The sequence below is a fragment of the Chiloscyllium plagiosum genome, unplaced genomic scaffold (assembly GCF_037043375.1).
Source record: "Chiloscyllium plagiosum isolate Xiang-an unplaced genomic scaffold, Cpla_swu_hap1 HiC_scaffold_10, whole genome shotgun sequence".
Taxonomy (NCBI): Eukaryota; Metazoa; Chordata; class Chondrichthyes; order Orectolobiformes; family Hemiscylliidae; genus Chiloscyllium; species Chiloscyllium plagiosum.
The window spans coordinates 48,400,940-48,422,128 of NW_028270148.1; the positions used below are offsets into that span (position 1 = coordinate 48,400,940).

Below are 21,189 nucleotides of genomic sequence, written 5' to 3' on the forward strand. Positions count from 1 at the left end.
GCTACCTTTTTTCAATGTGACAATTGCATTGTCTGATCACATGGAGATTATTTTATCAGTTGTTCTCATGAATTGGGCCACAATGTGCATTTTGAGAGTAAACTCTGGAACTGAATGTGGCCTTTCTTTTATTTCCTCTGATTTCTTAAGGTAAATGTATGTTGGCAAAGTCTGTACTTGCAGATTAACAGCAATGTAGATATTCATTGTGCTTTCTGGAAGGAAGCATAGAGTCATCACTGCCCTCTATTGTCAAAAATGGAATAGCTGGATATTTTAGCAACCGGTGTTCAAGCTACTGATCACAGTTAAATAATACAACATTCCTGAAATGTCTTCTGCTACTGCTGATGTGAAATAAAACTAAATCCAGAATCATCTTGGTCAAAATAAATGGCCTGGCTGTTTATTGTAGGAAACCTGGGATAATTAAATGAGAATTACTTGAAAGCGATTATTAAAAAGATTTATAACTTATTAAATCACAGGTGCTTTAAATACAAAAGTTTGTTAAACATTCTGATTAAGATTTTGGGATTGCAAGGTGATGTAAATGTAAAATTGCAGGTGATGCAAAAGTCCATCTGAAGAATGTTTTGGGTACATTCTGTAATCAGTAGAAACATTCCTTCAATCCAGTGATTACAAAACATTCAGCAAGCACTTATGAAAAGCATGATTTTAGAATCAGGTCAATATAGTTTGTGTTTTGATGTGGTTTCCCACCCCCAAATACTTAAAACTTCTGCTGACAATGATGGCAGTAAGAAACTGTTCAAAATAAAATGTCTAACATTGTTAAATGTGCATAAAGACAAAAGGTGAGCCACAAAATGATGCAAATACATGGGAACACTCACTTTATCACCTGGCAGCTAAAGGTACCCCCATTCTTATCAATTATTTGATTCATGTTGATCTGCATAATTTGTTTTTATGATCTTCATCTTTTTACATACTTTCAAGGATTTATTAAAAACAGATCTAAAAGGAATGAATTTGGATTATTTCGGGCATTCACAAGCAGAACAGCTGATATTTTCCTTGTCAGTTTTTCAGTAATAAAAATTTGACTTATTAAAGGCTTCACTAAACATTAATCGGTATTTGAAGGTCCTTATTGCTTCACTGCTACTTGGTTACATATTCTATTTTACAATATTAGTTTGTTAAAACATTACTTTTCAAGATTGTATTGAATATTTTGCATTTGTGGTACACATAAGAAGACACCTGTGACCCTTACAGCATGGCAATGCAAAGCACAACACTTACATCCATTTGAGCAAAATTTTTTAATTGGGTAATTATTGCATTTTTCATTCTATATTCTTGAATTTACAGATCATTAGTGCATAAAGAGTATTGCACAAAGTTAATATTTTAAAAGGGCACCAGTATTTTATGGGTTAACATAGTTGTGCTGAGGGGTGCATTGGTCATTAGTGAAGCAGTTGATATTAATCTGAATTAATTTAGAAATTAATATTCTGCTTTCGTGAATGTGATACCATTTTTATACAATTTGTGATGTACTTCCCACAATTAATGAGTGTTCTGCCTGGTTGGATGTAATAGTTGGACAGTTCTGAGATACTGATAATAATTGGCACAAATATACTAGCCAATGCCACCAATTTACTTATGGAAATGTCATTTTGTTTGGGAGGGTGGAAATTTTCTGTTAATACTTTCATCAGCGTGTCAGAAAGATATGTAGCATGGTTCAATACTACATTTTTAGGGTGCCCTGTTTCAGTAAGTGCAGACATTGCTAAAACTCTTTGTGAGCTCCACCTCCATGAAATGCAGCATTTTTACATGGTAGACATTGTGTGGTCATGAGACTACTTCCATGTCACACTATTGAACAATGACATGTTTACACTGGCCTTATGAAGAAATGTATTCTGTATACGAATACACAGCAGATTGCTTATGCTTTCCTCTGCGCTTATTGCCAAACATTGGGTTAATGTAAAGTTTGTGTTCAGAAAGGATGCAGAATTCTCACGTTGACAAGTGCAAAGTGGCTGGGTCTATGCCGAAGCAGATTCTGCAGGTTCTGTTGGTACACGATGTGGCCAGTTGACACAGTTACACCAAAAAGCTGAATCTGACACAAATAAATATGAAATGTGTCGGGGTGGTCAATACCACATGATCCAGGCCATTGCACATGATAACATTTCTTCTAAGCAGCACATCAGAGATGAAGTAGATTGTCGGTATGTACTGTCAGTATAGCATATAGCAATATCAAGGGCTGGTCATGTGCGATTGATGGAACTAGGTGCATGGTTGCTCCTCCTGTTCATAATCAGAAAGGATAAAAAAAGATGTTTTGTCATTGTTTGCATACAAGTTTTTTTATAAAGAGATATGTTGGAACTAAAACAAACATCTCATTTCTGTTTAAAATATTCGCTTGGGTGGTTTGAAAGTCAAAGGAGCTGGTGCAATCATGTGGTGTTTTCCCTGAAGAACTAACTGTAAGTGTAGTGTGAGGAGAGTTTATGTATCTTGGCTGTGAAAATCTGGGGAAAGGACTATTGTATTGCCTACAATGCCAGAAACTTCCAAATTGACCAGTTAATGCCGTTTTCAAATGGCATTCTTTTTGTATGTGAGTAATGACATTAAATCAGTGTTTGATTTGAATTTTGGATAAGTTGAATTTAAATTGGAAGATAAAAAACATGAAAACTAGAAACATAAGAAGTGCAGAAGTTTAGTTTCCAAATACATTTTCTATTTTGTTAGACAAATCTGTGAATCGTAACAACAATTACTAGGGAGCAAGCACTTGGTCTTTGATGAATGGCAAATGGATTTGGACAATTCATTTCTACAGTATAGATACAATGAAATAGTATATTGATGAAATCTGCAAACTAAACTGAATCTGGTCATTATCTATACTGTATTTGGACAGAATTCTTGTTTGTTAAATATTTTTAACTTGGATTGGAAATCTTTAGGAAACACTTGCAAAAAAGCAACTGCCAGCACTATTGCACTTGCAGAATGGTTAATTTAACATCAGAAGCAATTCTGAGGCAGCTTTGCTTTTGGACAGTAAAAAGGGTTTACATTGGGTTAACGGAATGCAGGGAGACAGCCAGCTGTTGGAGCTCGCAGCTCTTGAAGGAGACCATGATTGGAGGAGTTGTATTTCAGAACAGTTCTTGCAATGGGTTTGACGCCGGTTAGCCTTTGTACTATTGCTTCAAGCCACATTGTTGTATTGCTCTGTAGCAAGCAATTCATGTCAACACAGTAAAAGACATTGGTGTTTGCACAGGGGAAGTATTTACCATCATACTTCTAGTGAATCTTTACTTTCCAAGTTTGGACAGGAAGGTGCAAATGTGATACCTCAGCTTTCTTCTTCTGATTTTGTGAGAAAGAAAAAAAAGCCACATTGGGAAATTGAAAATATGTACTTAATGTAGCTGGTTAGTATATAAAACTATAAGACAATATAGGTGTATAAATTTTGAGAAGGTAAAAATGACAAGAGAGCCCTTTAAGAGCAGCTTTCAGATTATAGTGCATTTTGATATAGATTTTAATCATTTAAGAAAAATAGAGCACTGTGCTTGCCTATAAACTGCTTTGAGCAAAGCTATACAGATATGACTTTTGGGAAAGACAGTTCAGCTTTAAATAGAGGAAAACACCCCTTTGTGTATTTTACATGAAAAGATGCTAAAATGACTTACTGTAATACATTCTGTAAATATACATCAAGAGAATTTTTTCTACTGTACAAAATTGTATTGATAATATTACAGATAAAATAATTGTGACAGATTTGTCGTAAAATGCATTCTGTTAACATAGTTATGCTTACTGTAACTTCGCAAAGAAGCAAATGGATATTGTCCCTTTAAGCTTTTTTGAACACTGTTTTCAGACTAATAGAAAATTGTGCTTCAGATGCTACACTGTATAAGGCTGTGGAATTTTGCTTCCCTCCTCCCAGTTTACAGACTTCCCGCCTACTGTACCTGCATTGCTTCCCTAAGCTTGTGTCGGAATTGTCCTGTCTGCAGTGCTTTACTCTGAGTGGCTGCAATCCCACCAATGCGATGACTGGTGAGGTCGGGGATTGCATATGTAAAGACCTGCTTCATATTAATAAGCTACAATCGGGACTTTAAGACCTTGATTAGGAGAGTGCGAGCCTGGTCCCAGCTGGCTTTGCCTATAGGCTGTCACCAGAGAACATTTGTGTTAATTGCGCCACTCTGTCAGGGAACTTTGATTTATTGCCAGGAGTGTAGGCTCGAATAATGGTGCTGAGCGCACATGGATTTGGTAGAACTTTGTCTCCCTGAATCTTTTTCTCTTCACTACGACGAAGAGTAGGTACCTTTTTTTTTTCCATTCTGGGTTCTTTGCAGTGCTATAGGGGTTTGCTGTATATGTGTATGTCCCTGTGTGTCTGTGCTGCTTGCTTGCATGTTTTGTGCCAGGATTATGTCCCACTCTCTCTGTGCAACGGATGTTCTCTGAATTATCTCCAGATTCCCAGAAGCAGTCTACTGTTACTGCATATTGTGCTGCTATTTGTAATTTAGCCAAAGATGTGAGAAAGCCAAAGGAATGGGCGAGGACTGCATTGTCAAATGCTATATGTAGTTTCTGTATCTATTATACAGAAATTTTGAATGCTTATTTTTAAGGACGCAAGGATATTTAAAAACGCTTCTTTTTTGCTCTAAAAGCTAATTTGTATGATTTTTAAAAAATATGATCTGTTTAGTGTAATGAAAGTCTCACACATGGTCTTTGTTTTTGAATCTAAGAAAGGATTTTTAACTGTGGCAGCTTGCAGCAAAATAAAGGGACGGGGGAAATAAGCTGTTCCTTGATATCAGTTAGCTGACAACTTGTCTCAAGTTCTTTCACTTTTCATTGTATCATTCATCTCTTTAAATGATCGCCCCTGTTCAAGTCAGCAACAGGCTCGGTATAAGACGAACGTCACAAACCTGTATGAAAATACCTACACATCTCAAAATATCGGAGTTTTTTTCCTGCTGTAACAGCATGATTTTGCATATTTGCACAGAGCTTTAAATATTGCAAGAGGTCAGATGTTCCAAAGATGCAGGACGTACATTGTAACAACCTTGCATTTGCAGGGAATACGGCTATTTAGAGTATTCATTTAAATATATTTTTCTGCACTCTTTTGTTGTCAGAGCCTCCTATGCTACAGTAATTAACCTGCAGTAAAAATAAAACCTTTACAACTCCTGATTTCATTTCCTACCAAAGCTATTTTTAACAGGTTTTTATATTCAGTAAACGTTATAGAGCTGCAGAAGGCTAGCTATAATATTTTAATTGCAAAGTCTGAGAAAAACAATATATTTTTGATCTGCTCAATGTGTCTCTGTGTCACAGTGGTTAAGCTCTCCAGAGGAAATAGCCGATTACAGTGAAGCAGTTTGTGCAATATTATCTCTTTTACATTCACTTGCCTTGTATTAAATTGTCATTGTCCTAAACCGAGAGAGAAATGAATTGCAGCTTTCAATACTGTCTGGCAGTGAAATATTTACCCCCTGTGTCCCCAATCATACTTCACGTGTGTTTGATAATGTAGCTCCGACATGAACAATCTCACTGGTTTGATGCTCAGTTATTGCCTCTTCCTTTGCTTCTCCCTCCCTGGACTTTAAGTGACGCAAAAAGAAAGTTGATTCCTGATGGTTCTTTCTCTCCCTTCTATGTTTATATTGAAATACCTGTTCAGCCATTATCAAGTGTCACCTCAAGTATAAGCAAAATGTAAATTGATATAAGACATGTTAAAGGGTGATGCAGTGAGGCAGATTTAGCTCTTTTGTGACAAAATGGCCTTTCCTTAAATGACCGCATAAGCTGTTGTGGCAGGAGAAGGGTGCAACTCTTTGTTGCGGTGGCCTCTTTACTGTACCCATATGGAGCGATGTAATTGGCTTCAGATTGTATTAGTCAGTAGAGCCTTACAGATCAGCACTGTCAGGTTTTAACATTAGTATGAATGACACCTGTCCAATCAATCATGTGGCCACAGCTCCACAAATGGAATGGGTCTTTGCCTACTTCAACATGCTGCTGAATCAGAGCGTACACTTGGCTTAATTTGTACTATTATTCTTTCTGGAAAACAAGAGGAAAGGCTCACTCCACACTTAAGGACAGTTTGCAGACATAAAAGTGTGTATATGGGGGGAGGGAGGAGGTTGGAGATAGCTGGCGTACTGGCAAGTGCTATAATTGGCTTTACTGTGTTAAACTAATCCCAGCAGGTTACACAGATAAGACATTTCAGAACAACTATATGTCCAGCTTCACTTGAAGCTCAATGCCAGTGTTGTCCATTTGTCCAGTCTGAATTCTCATGCAGATAATTCAAACAGTGCCTTTATACATTAGCACTGCTAAAGATCCAAGTGTTGTTTTGAGCTACTCATTCATACATTATAGTTAGTCTAACTTGTACATTACGTTGATTTTTTTACAAATAATTTTGTACAAAATTCAAACACAAAATTCAGGAATTCAGAAAATAAATGTCAACTTGATATATATTTTATGTTAATGACACAAGTCAAACAAGCCTTTACAATTTTACTGGGCAAAGACTGCATTTATTAATTTGGTTATATTCAGTTTGTGACACTATTATATCATGATTGGACATCTGGTAACCCAGACAATATAGAATGTATAAATTGTCCTGTTCAGCTACTTTGTAAAATGATGAGAGCTTTGAAATGTTGATACATTTTGAATAGGTATGGGCAATCATTTCTAGAGGCAGCTTGTTACCCAGTGTGAATAAAATACCAAGTTTTACATCAGTGAAACTCAATGATTCATACTTTGGATTTCAGTTCAAACAGCAGTAAGCCATGCTGTGGCATCTCAGTGTTCACTTTTTTTTTATCCTTGTGACAGTGTTGGATAATTCAACTGAGGAGACATGCGTAAAATGACTACCTTTTCCCAAAGTCGATTTAGTACAGCAATTTCATTTTCATTCAGTCTGCTTTAGGCAAGCATGCAATTCAGAGGGTTATTTTTTCAATTTGTTCCAGTAAGCATATAAAAGAATTCATTTCTAAGCTCCAAAGTTTTGTTTTTTATATACTGAAAAAAAGTTTCAAAATTACTTCAGGTAGTTGAAGACTGTTTTATAAAAAATTGGGATTTGTTTCTAAACCATTTTTATGTGGAAAAGCTTATAAGTTGCACTAATTCCATAATCCTTCAGTTTACTGCTGCTGCTGAACTCCAGGATAGTCCCTGTGGATATTGTAATTCATCTGTGGACCTTTTTGACAAGTACTTTTTAATTCCTCAGTTCAGGCGTGGGTAGGAAGCCAGATTTTAATTTTATGGTGGACAATATAATCTTCAATGTAATACATTAGACCTTCAAACAGTTATATTTTGTTAGCACATTTGAAAGAGCAGTAACCATTGCAGCACCTTATTCTTTTTAATCAGCATAATAAATTGCAGATTTGCATTTTGTATGTATCTCAAATTTGTCTTGACGGAATAATGTTGATCTTCAGTGGCATGCCACCAAAACTTATCACACAGAGCTTAGATAAAGATGGATAATAGTTAGCTTTGATAGCTTGTGAGAATTTAACAACTCGGGGCCAAAGATAGGAACTTTCATTCTCATGGAAGACAGCGGTTCATACCCCAATTGCCTTTTTTTTTCTTTCTTTTGCCTATTTTCCTTCCGGATTGAGTTAGGTCTAATCAGGTTGTTTGTGTGCATGATATGAGTCACTCCCTAAAACAAAATAGTTTGGTCAAAATCTAGTCAGCAGCTGGTGTGTACAATGCAAAAACAGGCTTGTGCCAGAAGGATGTGGACAACCCAAACAGACCAAAGCAAAGCGAGAAGCGTTCTTCCGCTGGGCTTGGTTTGTTTCCTAAACAAAGTGCAGGGTGCCTTAGGAAGGTCCCCTCCCTACCAATTTAAAAAAAGGCCAAGGAATTAATGCATTTAAAATTTTTATTCAAATTATTAAAGCTTTCGACAAAAGAAAAATTAGATTATCAAATTAATATAGACTGGAATTCGAAAAGGTTTTGTTGGTTTGTTTTTGCAAAGTGTTCTGCTCCAAGCTCTTATTTGATTTGGATTGCAAATACTTTTACACTCTGGCCTTGATGAGAAACAGTTTCCATTGCATGTCAGCTGGAAAGGTACAGAATAACTTGAGTCAATTACAAACCCAACTGTAATACCTGTCAAATGAATCTTGGGCTGGGAATAGGGTGCAATATCACCCCAAATTGTTGTGAGTCTGGGTTGATCTGTTGAAAGATCTAATTATCTTCTAAATTTTACATTGGGTATTTTTAATCTGATGAGAAGATCGATGCTCCAACTCACTCGCCATGAATGTTAAAACACACAACAGGGAGCAGGAATTTGTAATAGTATGGACAAAGTAATTTATATCCTGCAATATGACTTTTGCCAACTCAACTTTATACTTTGCAGCCATCGGTTTAGACCAGTAGTATAAAGCAGAGATTTAATGAAAGAGATAGTACAGACCTGAGGAAAACGTAAAGAAAATATTTTTAAAATTAGGAATGTGATGCAGAGCATGCTATGAGACACTTAGAGTCATAGTCACAGAGATGTACAGCATGGAAACAGATCCTTTGGTCCAACTCGTTCATGCCAACCAGATATTCTAAATTAATCTAGTCCCATTTGCCAGCACTTGGCCCATATCCCCACAAACCCTTCTTTGATAAAAGAAAATGAATAATTGCAATATATAGGTGATTTATATCTTGACAGGTTAAAAAATTTAAGGACATATAATGGACAAATAGTCTTTGTCATTTTGGGCATAAAAAAGATAACCTAAAATTCATGAAAGACATGTATTGATAGGTGCCCAATCGACTGCCTCATGCATGTTCTCCAGTTTTTCTGATACATATCTTAAATAATTTCACTGGATTGTTTATACTTAGAACATATATATTAAGGTTAGCTGTTACTTCATTTCCAAAGAAAGTAGAATTATTAATCTTGCAGCAATTTTTAAGCCGTGCTGAACCAAACAGGACAGTGACAGAGATCTTTGGTCAATGCACAGTCTCCAACATGAAATAGCAGTGTCCAAAAAAAGCAGCATAATTCTGACAGTGCTGGATTGACGCTAATATACCTGGAAGGAAGCTAGTTCGCGCTGAAGCGACCAGCGTCAGACAGGGCTATGTGCCATCTGTCCCACCTGCTGCATAGTTAGTCCATCTGGTTATTCAGAGTGTGCTTTGTGGGTTTTACCGGAGCAACTTCAGTGCCAGTAGGCAAGCAAGCAGAGTAAATTATTTAAGCAGCCAATGTAAACTGAAAGCTCTCACCCTAGATGCTGGGGATTGCGTTAAATGCTTGAAAGCTTCTATTTGCATATAGATTTAGATACAGTATATAGATCACTGAGGAGATTACAACCAAATTATCTTCACCTGGATCCTTACAGGGCATCTTTTTGCCTGTATTGAGTCACAGTTCTGGATGGTATTTTGTTTTTGTTTTGTAGGGAAGAGGAAATTAAAAGGATGTGATTTATTTCCAGCACAGCAGCCTGTTAAAGGAACACTAATTGTTAGCAAATTTGTTCAAAACTCTTCAGAGTGTCAGGTCTGCACATTTTATTGTTCCCTGTCACCAATTTACTTACTGAGCACTCTTTGCAAATCTGATAGGGGATTTGTAATGGAAATGAAACAAGTAGAAAATACTGCACCAAAAAGGTGAAATGAATCAAACAAGGAGTTTAAAGACAACAACATCTGTCCATAAGTTTATGTTGCACATTGGTAGGTGTTTGCAACACTTGAACTTTTGTTAGTGCTGCAAAGGTTCATTTTAAATGTCAGGAATCAATTGTATTCCTTCTGATTAGAATGACTCTATATGTTTAACAGTTCATTGAATTAAGTACAATAAATTCCTCAATTCACCAGTTAGGACATGAGCTACTGCCTGACAGCAAAATGTGCATTGGTTGAACATTATAACAAGAAAAACTTTTCAATACATTTTTTATTTTGTAGAGACAGAGTAAAGTTAAAATTACTTTTCTTGATTTAACTTTGGTTTTGAATCATGACAAGAGAGTTTTTATTCTCAGAACAGCAATATCATGTAAAATCACTTTTTTCAGGAAATTTAACTTTGGTCAAGCAGATATGGATTTTAATATATGATGAATTCACAGTAATATTAACTGCAATACTTCCAAATCCACAAATTCTAACTCATTGAGATCTGAAACTTGCCTCTATTGGATCTAGAATCTACTGAGAGTATGACCAAGCAAATTGACTTGCACCAAATACATGCACAGAGTTTAGGCTTCTCCTGGATAATCAAAAGTAGAGAGTAAAACTTGCTTGGCAGCTTCCAACGTCCATACTTTAATTCTGATTGTAGGATTCCAATTTGCATATTTGAGAAACCTATGGCTTCTTTCAAGCAGCTGCATCGGAAGATGTAAAATGATTCAATTAGTTTGCACATAACCAATTTTAATATGAAGTTTGACACTCTAACAATGTTTTTCTAAATCAATTTTTTGGGGGGAGGGGGGGCACGGTGGTGGGTGGGGGCTAATGAGTGTATAATTTCTGGGTGATGGACCAAATGGAAATATATTTGTGCTGCAGTGCTAATATTGTTTAGCCACTAGAGGCTGCTAGATCATTTTTATGCTATTGTGACTTAAGTGGTATTACCCCCAGCTTGTTGATAAAAATTTGAATGATACCCAAGTTGAAACTGGGTTGGACTCTGGGTGGGGGCCTGAGGCTGTTCCATGGATGCACCTCTGGTAAGTTTCTGTGTCTCCTGCTGGTTTGTGCAGTGTCTTATTCTTTCATTATTTCCCACTTGTTTCCCTCCCCCTCGCTGCAGGACAGATATTTTGTTGGCTATACTTCCATGGGAGCAATGAATCTTCAGAACCTTGTTCAAATGGTTGTTTTTCAAGTGTGACCCTTGGACAGTGAGTGCTGGAGTGTTATTCTACTGCATAAGACATTATAATGAAACCAAATCTAACCCATATATATGTTTATGGAATGAGTAACTGAATTGCATGCAGAATTGTGTCCTCTCATTGACAAGTGTTAGCATTTACCTATTTAGCCGTGGGATCCTGCAACCAATTGTACGGTCACAGCTGCTGCTCTGGCAGAGGGCAGAACCTTGCTAACCTTTCAGACAACTGGAGCAGGTAGCTTCAGAAATAATCAAAGGGTTAGTTGAAAATTGGATGTGCTGCATAATGATGTATGCAGATTACCTAACCAGAAATCACTAAACTTCTGAACAAGTTTTGAATATTCATGTTTGGGTTTGGAATGTGGAGTATTGCTTGTTAAGCAGTTCTGTGTGTGAGCTGATCAAATTAAAAACAATGGTTCATGTTAATGATTGGTTCAAGCGTCACTCGAGAGCAATTTGCAGTATAGCTGTCTTAATCTATTGCCGCTGCACAATGTGTCTTAGGAGTGCAGTATATATTTTAGCCAGTGGACAGATATTGAAAATGCTTGAACTACATAGTAGGGCATCAGTACCTGAAGGAGAAAACATAGATCCACATTTCTGCAAAGAAGTTATCTCATCTTTGTCAGTATTGGCAATACTGTGTCAATCTGCAGCATATTCCATTTTTATTTTGTACAGCCATCATTTCTGATTTTACTTTTTAATAATCCTACAGTTGCCAGCAATCCATGAAAGAGAATATTTTCACCTTAGGCTCAAAGAAAAGGAATTGATTCACTTTTTGTGTGCATCAGATCAGAAACTCAATTAGTTGTCATGATATGGAAATAACATCAGCTCATTCTCAATGAAGGGTTCTGGTGTCTTATTGCCACATGGATCAGCTGTTAAGAGCGATTCTTGATTGGCTTCTCCCCTCCAAGCCAATAAGATCACTCCAGCTGAATAGCTCTGTTACAATCAGTGCAGCTTTCTGCATATATTGTGGAATCAAGTAACCCCCACGTTACACACTACAGCTCCCATGTACTGCCATTCCCTACATGTTCAGCAACCCACATCATGCACCTTCAATTCTGAAATGCATTATAATAGTCCCTGTTCAGAAGGACAGTCCATCTGTTTTGGAAGAAATGGGAGCACGTTAGGCTTTACTGATAGATGGGTTAAATCAACTGATTTAACTGATTTCCCTCCAGAGGTGATATTTTATTTATATGATAAAATGCTTGGGAAGTGATTAATTTGTCAAGGGAATGTCTTGTTACTGTAAATTCACTGAAACTGTAATAAGTGTATTGCTGCTACACAGATGGAGGAACAAAAAGGCACTGACTAATGAAGAGATGGAGATTCACTAAATGTTTTACCCACATAATTTAATTTTACAAAATGTACCTTTTGGTTTTAATTCAGATAAGACCAGAGTTAGGTATTAGCAATTTTAGCAAGGGCTCCAAAATATGGCAGTGACTGCTTGTTTTGTCAAGTCGATTAAGTTAATTGTACTACCATTCATAAAAGCTTCATTCAGCCATGCTAAATTGCTTCTAACCCTTGATTTAGCCATCCAGTACAGTCAGTGATGTGGGAAAGAGAGTGTGATGTGGGATACATGCAGTAAACATATTGCATGTTTATCGAGGAGATGATAGAGGAGAAATCCTTATTATTAGCACCTGATTTTTGTGTGCTAGGAATAGGCCTGCAGCACATGTGCAACTGAATTCTTGATGGGCAAGACATTCACACTTGGTACCATGTTGGTGAGGGCCTTAGAGCACATGCAGTGGCATCCACTGAAGTATGTATAGTAGGTAAATCTTGACATCAGGGACATGAATGCTGATTTAATGCCAACGTGACTATTTTATAGTTCAAAATTACAGCCAACATCATAGCTTTACCCATCAAAGCTGAACACACATTGACACAGGAAGGATGACTCACCACCACTGTTTAAAGTGTTGGTCAACAGGTTAGTTATTGGCTTGTTTCTTCCAGCTATTGTTGCAAGTCTAAAAGTGTTTGGTTCTTTTTGTTGTTGCAAGTTGCAAAATTCAAAATGGAATAGTTCTTCAGGTGGTGATCTTATTCTAACTTCAAGGCTTCTATTCAAGCTTGTTGCTCCCAGATATGCATGCGTTCTTGACTTTTATCCTTGGAAAATGATTATGGAGTAGTATGTTACCAGAAGTGAGATGAATGGAGCAGTGACACCTAATTTTCCAGGGTCTTTGGGGGGCAATTCTGTATCTTGAGCCTCAGCAAAGAATAACGTGCACTCGCTGAAATCTGGCACAAGCTATAGTCACGATCTCAGATGCTGAACAGGGCAAGGACTACATTGGAGCTGGATACATTTGCAATATCTCACAGTTTGCCATCTGTGTTTGCGTAAGGGACGTCACTGACTCCTCTATACTCGAAAGGACCTCTCTATATTTCATTCTCACTTGTCAAGGGTAAGCAAGAAGAGTGAACACTTCCCCATAGTGTGTACACATAGTTCTGCAGGAACCACGTATCAACACCGAGATAATAAAAAAAGAGAAAATGCTGGAAATACTCAGTAGGACAGTCAGAATCTAAGGGTGAAAAACAGTGAATATTTAAGGTTAATGACTTTTTCTCAGAACACAAAAAGTCAACTTTGCTGTACACTTGAACTAAAAGGGATTTCATCACCTCGAAGACTCAGATGGTGTGTGACCAAACAAAATGAATTATGCAGGTCAGTGCTCAGTGTTTTGGCAGCAATCATGATGCCTTCATTCTGTGGCAGTTTGCTGTGTGTAATGTACCTGCAATGAAAGCCACATTACCACAGAGTGGAGCAGACCTTTGGCACGCTGAAACAATCTTTCTGTTACCTGTGCCACTCTATGGTACTTGGCAGAGTAGGTGTCCAGCATCTTGGCAGTCAACTGTGTGCTGCTGAACCTCCCCCAAAATGGGGTGGGTTACGCTTACCTGTAGATGTACGGCAAGCAGCTGAGGACCAAAAGCATGACACGTGGAGGAGAAAGAAGAAGAGAAAGAGGAAGGGAGAGGGCAATCATTCTGTCTTGGTTGCCCTTTTACAACTATGATGTCAGTATTCTAATTCATCAGTCATCTGCAGTCACGTATCTTACATTCCCTCCATCATTAGCATCCCCTCGATCACAATCGCAAAAGAAAAATCCATTACAACATGAACACTGCGGTTCAGATTTATAAATGAAATCATGCCATATTGCAAAGAATTGTCAGTTAGTCTCCTCCCTCTCTATTTACCTAGTGCCTTTGACTGTTCCTCTACAGTGGGGTAGCTTCTACATATCTACCCTAGTGGCTATGCCATGGCCACTGAAAAGCTGCTGACTCCACAGCAGTTGGCTTTAGAGGACAGCTTTAGAGCAGCTGTGGCCCTCTGGCTGTGATGTGGAACATTTTTGCTTGGGTGGCAGCCATATTGAAAGGCAACACTAGGGCATGGGCAGAGTGGCGGGGGGGATGGAGGGAAGGAGGACAAATGCTCCCATCCTGGGAGAGGCTAAAAAGTTCATGCTGCATGAAGCCACTGCCACTGTCCTGAAGTGATAGCTCCATAATCTTCCTAATCTGTTGGAGGACAGATTTCTGGGTGGCTGTGATATCCTCCAAACTTCCTTGAACCCCAGTTCACAGTCATGATGACAGCAGCCTGCACTTGCATGCCAAGAAATTGACTTTTTATAATAAGAACCTAAGCTTTCGCTTCAGATGTCAAATAGCTGCTGTATCTGCTGCAATGGGAGATGCAACATTAGCTATTAGATGATGTATCATGAAGCATAAACAGAAAAAAAAAGCGCAGCTGGTCTGGCAGCATCTGTGCAGAGGTAAAAAGAAGTTAGCATTTCGAATCCTGTGATCCTTTGTCAGAATTTCAGTTTGATCAGGCAGTGATTAGGCCAGCAAGAGGCCTTTCCCAGGAATGAAGATACTTTGCCAATGGAGAGCTGCTAACCAATCAGAATCTGTTGTGCTGAGCAGTTGCTAAGGGAGCCCATGGTTGCTTCTGGAAGGACAGAGAGCCAAGACCCAGGAATTGCCAAGGTCACAGACAAGTGATGTTGGCTGGAGCTTGGGGGACGTTTAGTTAGGATGGAAATTGCAGGGAGAGAGGTGCAGGAAGGGGTTTGGGAACAAGTTCACAGGGTGGCACTTAGTGGAGTGCCATACTTCCTGATGTCCAGTACCTCAACCAAGCACTAAATGGCCTTTACCAAGGGATGCAGTCATTCCCAGGAGGTGGCAGGGTGGCTACATGGTTTCAGTTCCATGCTGGCTATGGTTGCCTACCTGCAGCTGACATGAAAGGTCAATCGTGTACCTTCCACTCTAGAACATAATTCTGGAGGAAGCTGAAGGATAGCAAGGTCAAACTACACCCCCCCGTCTGACCTAACTAAATATTATTCTTGGTTGATCACTTTTGTGAGGTCCTTGACCTTTTGCAGTATTGAATCCAGGTCCTCACAACTTGATTGACCTCTGTGGCCATTTGTTCACAATGCGTTTTGTGCACTCAGGACATCTTTCCTGCTTTTCACCCATCTCCATCAAAACCACCAGTGCACCCTCTGAAGACTTTGGAGATCCCTTTCCTCCCTGTTGTGTCATTTCACATTCTCTCCAGGTCAGATTGTCTTTAGTCACAAATCCCCGCATTGCCCCACTTACAGTTTACCTTGCTGTAAGAGTACAAGTTAATTTTAAGAGGTTGGAGCTGCTGTAGCTTTTGTTACCATCGCTTTCAAACATTGAACAGCATGGGCAATACTGGCTGAACCTTCATGTCACTCAAAGTATAGGTCTCCAAGTTGGTGTACTGCCTGCATTCAGCCTGCAGTTGTGGCTAATCATGTAGCATGATTTCCACACTGGTTTTCAGGGATTGTCCAATTGAGATCCCAATTTTCTTGTAATGTGGTACAAAATTTGGAAGATGTGAACTGTAGACAGTATACTATGTTATCCTACCAAGCTATTCTAACTAAGCTTCTCAAAGAAAGGACAAGTAAATGACCAATTTCAAGTGATTATAAACTGAAGATCAGCATGATTAAATGAAGAGAAGAAAAATCCTCAGGATCAAAGTACTTCACAGCCAGTGATTGTGTTTCTGTTGTAACTAACATTTGTAAGTTAGGGAAACATGGCAATTATTTACGCAGAGCAAGGGTCTGCCAAGAGATAACTAAATTATTGTAACTGAATAACTGCTAGAAAGGTTGGTAAATTTGAATTTATAAACTTGTATAAGATTTTGATTTGCTAAAAACTAATAAGGAAAAGTGAATTTGACAGCAACTGTGGAGAGAGAACAGAGTTAACACTTCAGGTTGCGACCTCACGTTCTAATTAAAGGTCTTGACTTGAAACATGGGGCAAAATCTTTGCTGTTGGAGGTAGGTACGATATTTAATTAGGCAGGCTGGTTGCACACTCTTTAACTGCTGCTTTTTCAGCTCTACCAGAATTTATCTTTAGTTGTGAGAACCTATAGGTTACTGCTCAACCATCAGTTGAGTCCTTGCATGGCCAGTTAAAAACTACTTAAAGACCTCATCCTACTGGCACTAGGAGCTGAAAACAGGTCTATCATCATGTAGCACATCCAATAGACCAAATTATCCACTTGTTAGGTGAAGTGGTGGGATTGAGGGACTGGGTTTCTCACTGGCAGTCAATCCCTTTCTTTTCTTCTGATGCTTCAGCCCTCTCTCTCCCCTTATCCAAGAAACATCACTTACTTCTGTCCTGGTTCCTCTGTCACCTTGGCATTCTAGGATTGCTCCTCATTTGCACTGCTTTCATCAAATGATGCTGCGGCAGCTCCCATTGGGTGGCACCTCTGTCCTCAGGATCTTAAGGTCCAGGTGAAGACCCACCAGTATCTTCACTGCTTCCTGATTGGCATGTGCTTCTGCAGACATTCTTAGAAAACTCAGCACAGGCTTGTTGCTAATTCTTCAGTCACTATTGAGACTCTTGATGTCTGAAGAAGATTGACTGATTGAATAACTTCTATTTCTCCACCACATGGGTGGCACGGTGGTTAGTACTGTTGCCTCACAGCGCCTGGGACCCAGGTCCAATTCTGGCCTCAGGCTGTGTGGAGTTTGCATGTTTTCCCACGTCTGTGTGGCTTTCCTCCACATGCTCTGCTTTCAAACCACAGTCCATAGACGTACAGGTCAGGTGGTTTGGCCATACTAAATTGGTTATAGTGTCCAGGGATGTACAGGTGAGGTAGATTAGCCATAGGAAATGCAGAGTCATAGGGGTGGGGGGTTGGTCTGGGTGGGATGCCCTTCAGAGAGTTGTTGTGGGCTTGGTGGGGTGAATGGCCTGCTTCCACACTGTAGGCCTGCTTTCCCTTTGCCCTGACAAAACATCACTAACCTCATCAGCCTGCTTGTCCTGTCCTTTTTAGCAGTTTCTCTGTTGGCTTGTTTAAAATGAAAAATATACTGAACAAATTCACAAGCAGTCTGTCAAACTTTCTGATTCAGGACAGGTATATGGAATTAGAGGACTGAGGTAATTGAGGTTTTGAAACCAAAATAGAATAACTAATGTATTTTAACAAATTAAGAGAGGATGTTAACATGTAGTGTAAGTATAGAAAGAGCAACCAACTCTAAATTCGTAGGCACAGTTTTAAAATGCTGCAATCAGACAGTAATTTATTAAATTAACTACGAAAAAGACTTAATCTTAACAATGTTACATAATTATAGAAGTTATATTTCACACTGCTTAGAAGTATTCATTAAAGGAAGAATCTGAAGAAACTAAATAATTGAAGACTTTTTTATGCATGTCATGCTACAAGATCGCAGCACTGGAGAACATTGGTGGAATTTGAGTTTATATTTGTATGTTATAGAATTTATGCTTGTGGGAAGTGCTGTGTAAAAGGAAGGATTTTTTTAAAAAGTCTGATCATAATGCTGTAAAGCAGGAAATATTGATTTATAATAAGACTTAAAGTATCCAGATACTTCCTGTAAATTGGATGTACTCCTCACTGAGTGCTATATTCCACTGTTGCATCTACATAAGTTACGTAGTTGGATATTTATATATACAATTTTATTCATCATTTTTCATTCTAATAACATATTGTAGTAAGCCATTCACAGTTCCAATATCTTTAATGAAACATTTTTAATGCCAAGCATCTGATGGGATACCATGAATCATGAGCTGGGGTTTTACTGGGTGCAGGAAGTGGGTAGGAACAGCATGACTGTGTGTGTTGGGAAGGTAAAATTAAGTGGGATGGCAGGGGTGATGTGCTTATTGCCTGCACATTGCTGGTGTTTTGTCATTGTCAGGGAAGGGAGCAGGCAGCCCAAGTCACCTTGGGCCAATTGAGGTATCTTCGGGCACATTGAGGGCTACCTTAGAACTTCTTTCCATTGCCATTGGTATTTTTCAATCATGGATGGAGACTTGGCCACAAGGGGTGCCACTTGTTTGCTCAGGCAGCCTCCTCAGGAGTGAGCCAAATTGATCAGGCATTTAATAGTCCAGGGAAGCCCAAACTCACCTTGTGAAACAGGCTGCTGAAATATCCCACTCTTGCGCTCTGTCCTAATGACTGACCATTGTCACACTCTTCCCCAACTTTCTTGGGCCTGCCTGAATGGTCCGAACATTTTCCACAGGACCATTCATGCACAGGGGCCTTCAGTCTTGTAGATGCTCCAGGCCAGTTGCATTACCAGCAATGATCACAATTCCTGATGGCACTGCTGCGACTGAAGAGTTATCAACCATCTGATTATCTGACAGCTCTTCTGGTGGACTTTATTCCTTAAAGGAGTAAATGACACAAATTTAGATAATTCATGACCTGATGATCATAAAATGCAGTCCCTGACTTTCTGGTCAATGGATTAGGCTATGGCTACCCTGAAAAATGTTGACAATATGGCTTACATTGTAAATTCAAACTTGTGTAAATATTTGGGCAGCCCAAGATGGAACTTATTTTCTCATTCTTTTGTCAAGTGATCAATCTGCAGTGCTCATTAATTTATTTCTCAATGGAATCAAATGCCTAAATATGACCCTTATACATAAAGCAATTGAAAGTGGTCGACATAAATGGAACCAAATTATTAAATTACACCCACCATCTTGTCCTGGCATTAAAGCTGCTCTTTTATTTGTATCCAGACAAAAAGTCACATGCAGAGAAGGTAGTTAGAAGGCGATTAGCACGCTTGCCTTCATTGCTCAAACCTTTGAGTATAGGAGTTGGGATGTCATGTTAATATTATTATACAGGTCATTGGTGAGGCCTCTTCTGAAATACTGTATGCAGTTCTGGTCACCCTGCTATTGGAAGGCTATTTTTAAATTGGGGAGACTTCAGAAAATATTTACCAGGATGTTGCTCGGAATGGAAGGTTTGAGTTATAAAGATAGGCTGGGTAGGCTAGGCCTCTTTCCACAGGAGCGTGAGAAGTTGAGGGGTGACCTTATAAAGGTTTATAAAATTATAAGGACATAGATAAGGTGAATAGCAAGGGTCTTTTTCCCTAGGGTGGGGGAGTTCAAAACAAGGGGGTGTACTTTTAACATGAGAGGAGAAAGGTTTAAAAAGGACATGAGGGGCACCGTTTTTACACAGACAGTGTTTAGTGTGTGGAATGAACTGCCAGAGGAAGTGGTGGATGGAGATACAGTCACAACATTTAAAAGATATTTGGATAAGCACATGAATAAGAAAAGTTTGGAGGGATATGGGCCAAACGCAGGCAGGTGGGACTACTTTGGTTTGGGAATACAGTCGACATGGACTAGTTGGACCGAAAGGTCTGTTTCCATGCTGCCTGATTCTGTGACTCTAAAGAAACAATATGGTAGTTTCATCCTCTGTTAATCAGACAGATCAAATATTATGACAATATCTATTTTAAGACTTAGCCTGTACCTTAGTTTTCCACATTGCCCTTGTGCATGTATGTTTTCGTCTTGACCATTGTTGGGTCAATGCAGAGATGGGGTATTGAAGTACCCAATGAAGAATTTATATTTTAAGCAGCATCTACTTCATTGACATAAGTAGACCTTCTGAGACTGAGTTAGATGGCAAATTTATTGTCAATCCTTTGGCACAATTATTGCACCTTGAAAAGAAAACTCCCTTGCATGTTTCTGCAAAAATGTAATCAATTTCAATTTTGTACCAAAATTGTGCACTCTTAAAAGGTGGAACCAAGCATTGTTGTTTGGACTGAAAATACTTGGAGCGTGCAATCCAGTCCAAACAAACTTCAGTGCCATTAAAATTAAAGTTTCTGCTCAAGATGCTATACATCCCAGCTATCTTTGAAGATATGTGTTTTGACACATTTGCTCTGGTTGCTTCCTACCATTGCCTTTATACCTCTAATATTTTAATATTTATCACCACGAGGATAAGTGCTGTTACAAGCAATGCATTAAGTTATTTACTTTTATATAATTGCCAAAAAGTTTTGTGAGGAATAAACCCCTGTATGTTATACTAGCACATTTTATTTAACAATCAAATTTAACAAATAAATCCAGCCTTTCCTTTGCTAAAACGAGGAAACTATTTCTACGTGTGCTTTATCACTTCAAGCACACAGGACGCAATATAGAAAATAGAAGGTGAGAACAATGCTACCAGTTGAGTGGATTATTAACATTGTACTGAAAGTGATGTGAAACGATATAAAATCAGATATAGTGGTAAAGTCTGTGTATATTATATTTTATGTACATGTATATTATTTTCAGAGCTTACAGTAAAATATTGTTGAAAATGTATATTATAAATTACTCAGAGCTGAACTGATTAAAGCTATAAGTAATGCAGTGGCTCTGCCACTTATAGCAATGAGGTTTTAGATCCTTTATGGTGGGATTTAAGAGGCTTTATTTGGAAATCTTCTCAAAGCTAGCCACTGAGTTAGAATTTGAACATTCCATTTTTTAAAAAAAGTAAACAATAAGTCAAATTTGATTTTGAGTCATTTGTTCTAGCAGATGGCCTTCTTCAGATTTAAGATGCTTTACAGATGGGAGTCGCAGCAGCCTGTCCTGCC

At 38.5% G+C, this 21,189-nt stretch overlaps 1 protein-coding gene across 11 annotated transcripts in view; it reads left to right on the forward strand.

The window, feature by feature from the left end:
* Positions 1–21,189, forward strand: part of esrrga (estrogen-related receptor gamma a) — a 238,567-nt gene that overhangs the window by 137,042 nt on the left and 80,336 nt on the right. Inside the window, exon 1 of one of the 11 annotated variants that reach the window (XM_043695800.2) lies at positions 4,190–4,370. The exons of the other annotated variants lie outside the window; for them this stretch is intronic. Within the exon in view, the coding sequence (XP_043551735.1) occupies positions 4,315–4,370 (56 nt within the window). The 5' untranslated portion in view covers positions 4,190–4,314. Of the gene's footprint in view, positions 1–4,189; positions 4,371–21,189 lie in introns of those variants that run through there. 11 annotated transcript variants of the gene reach the window in all.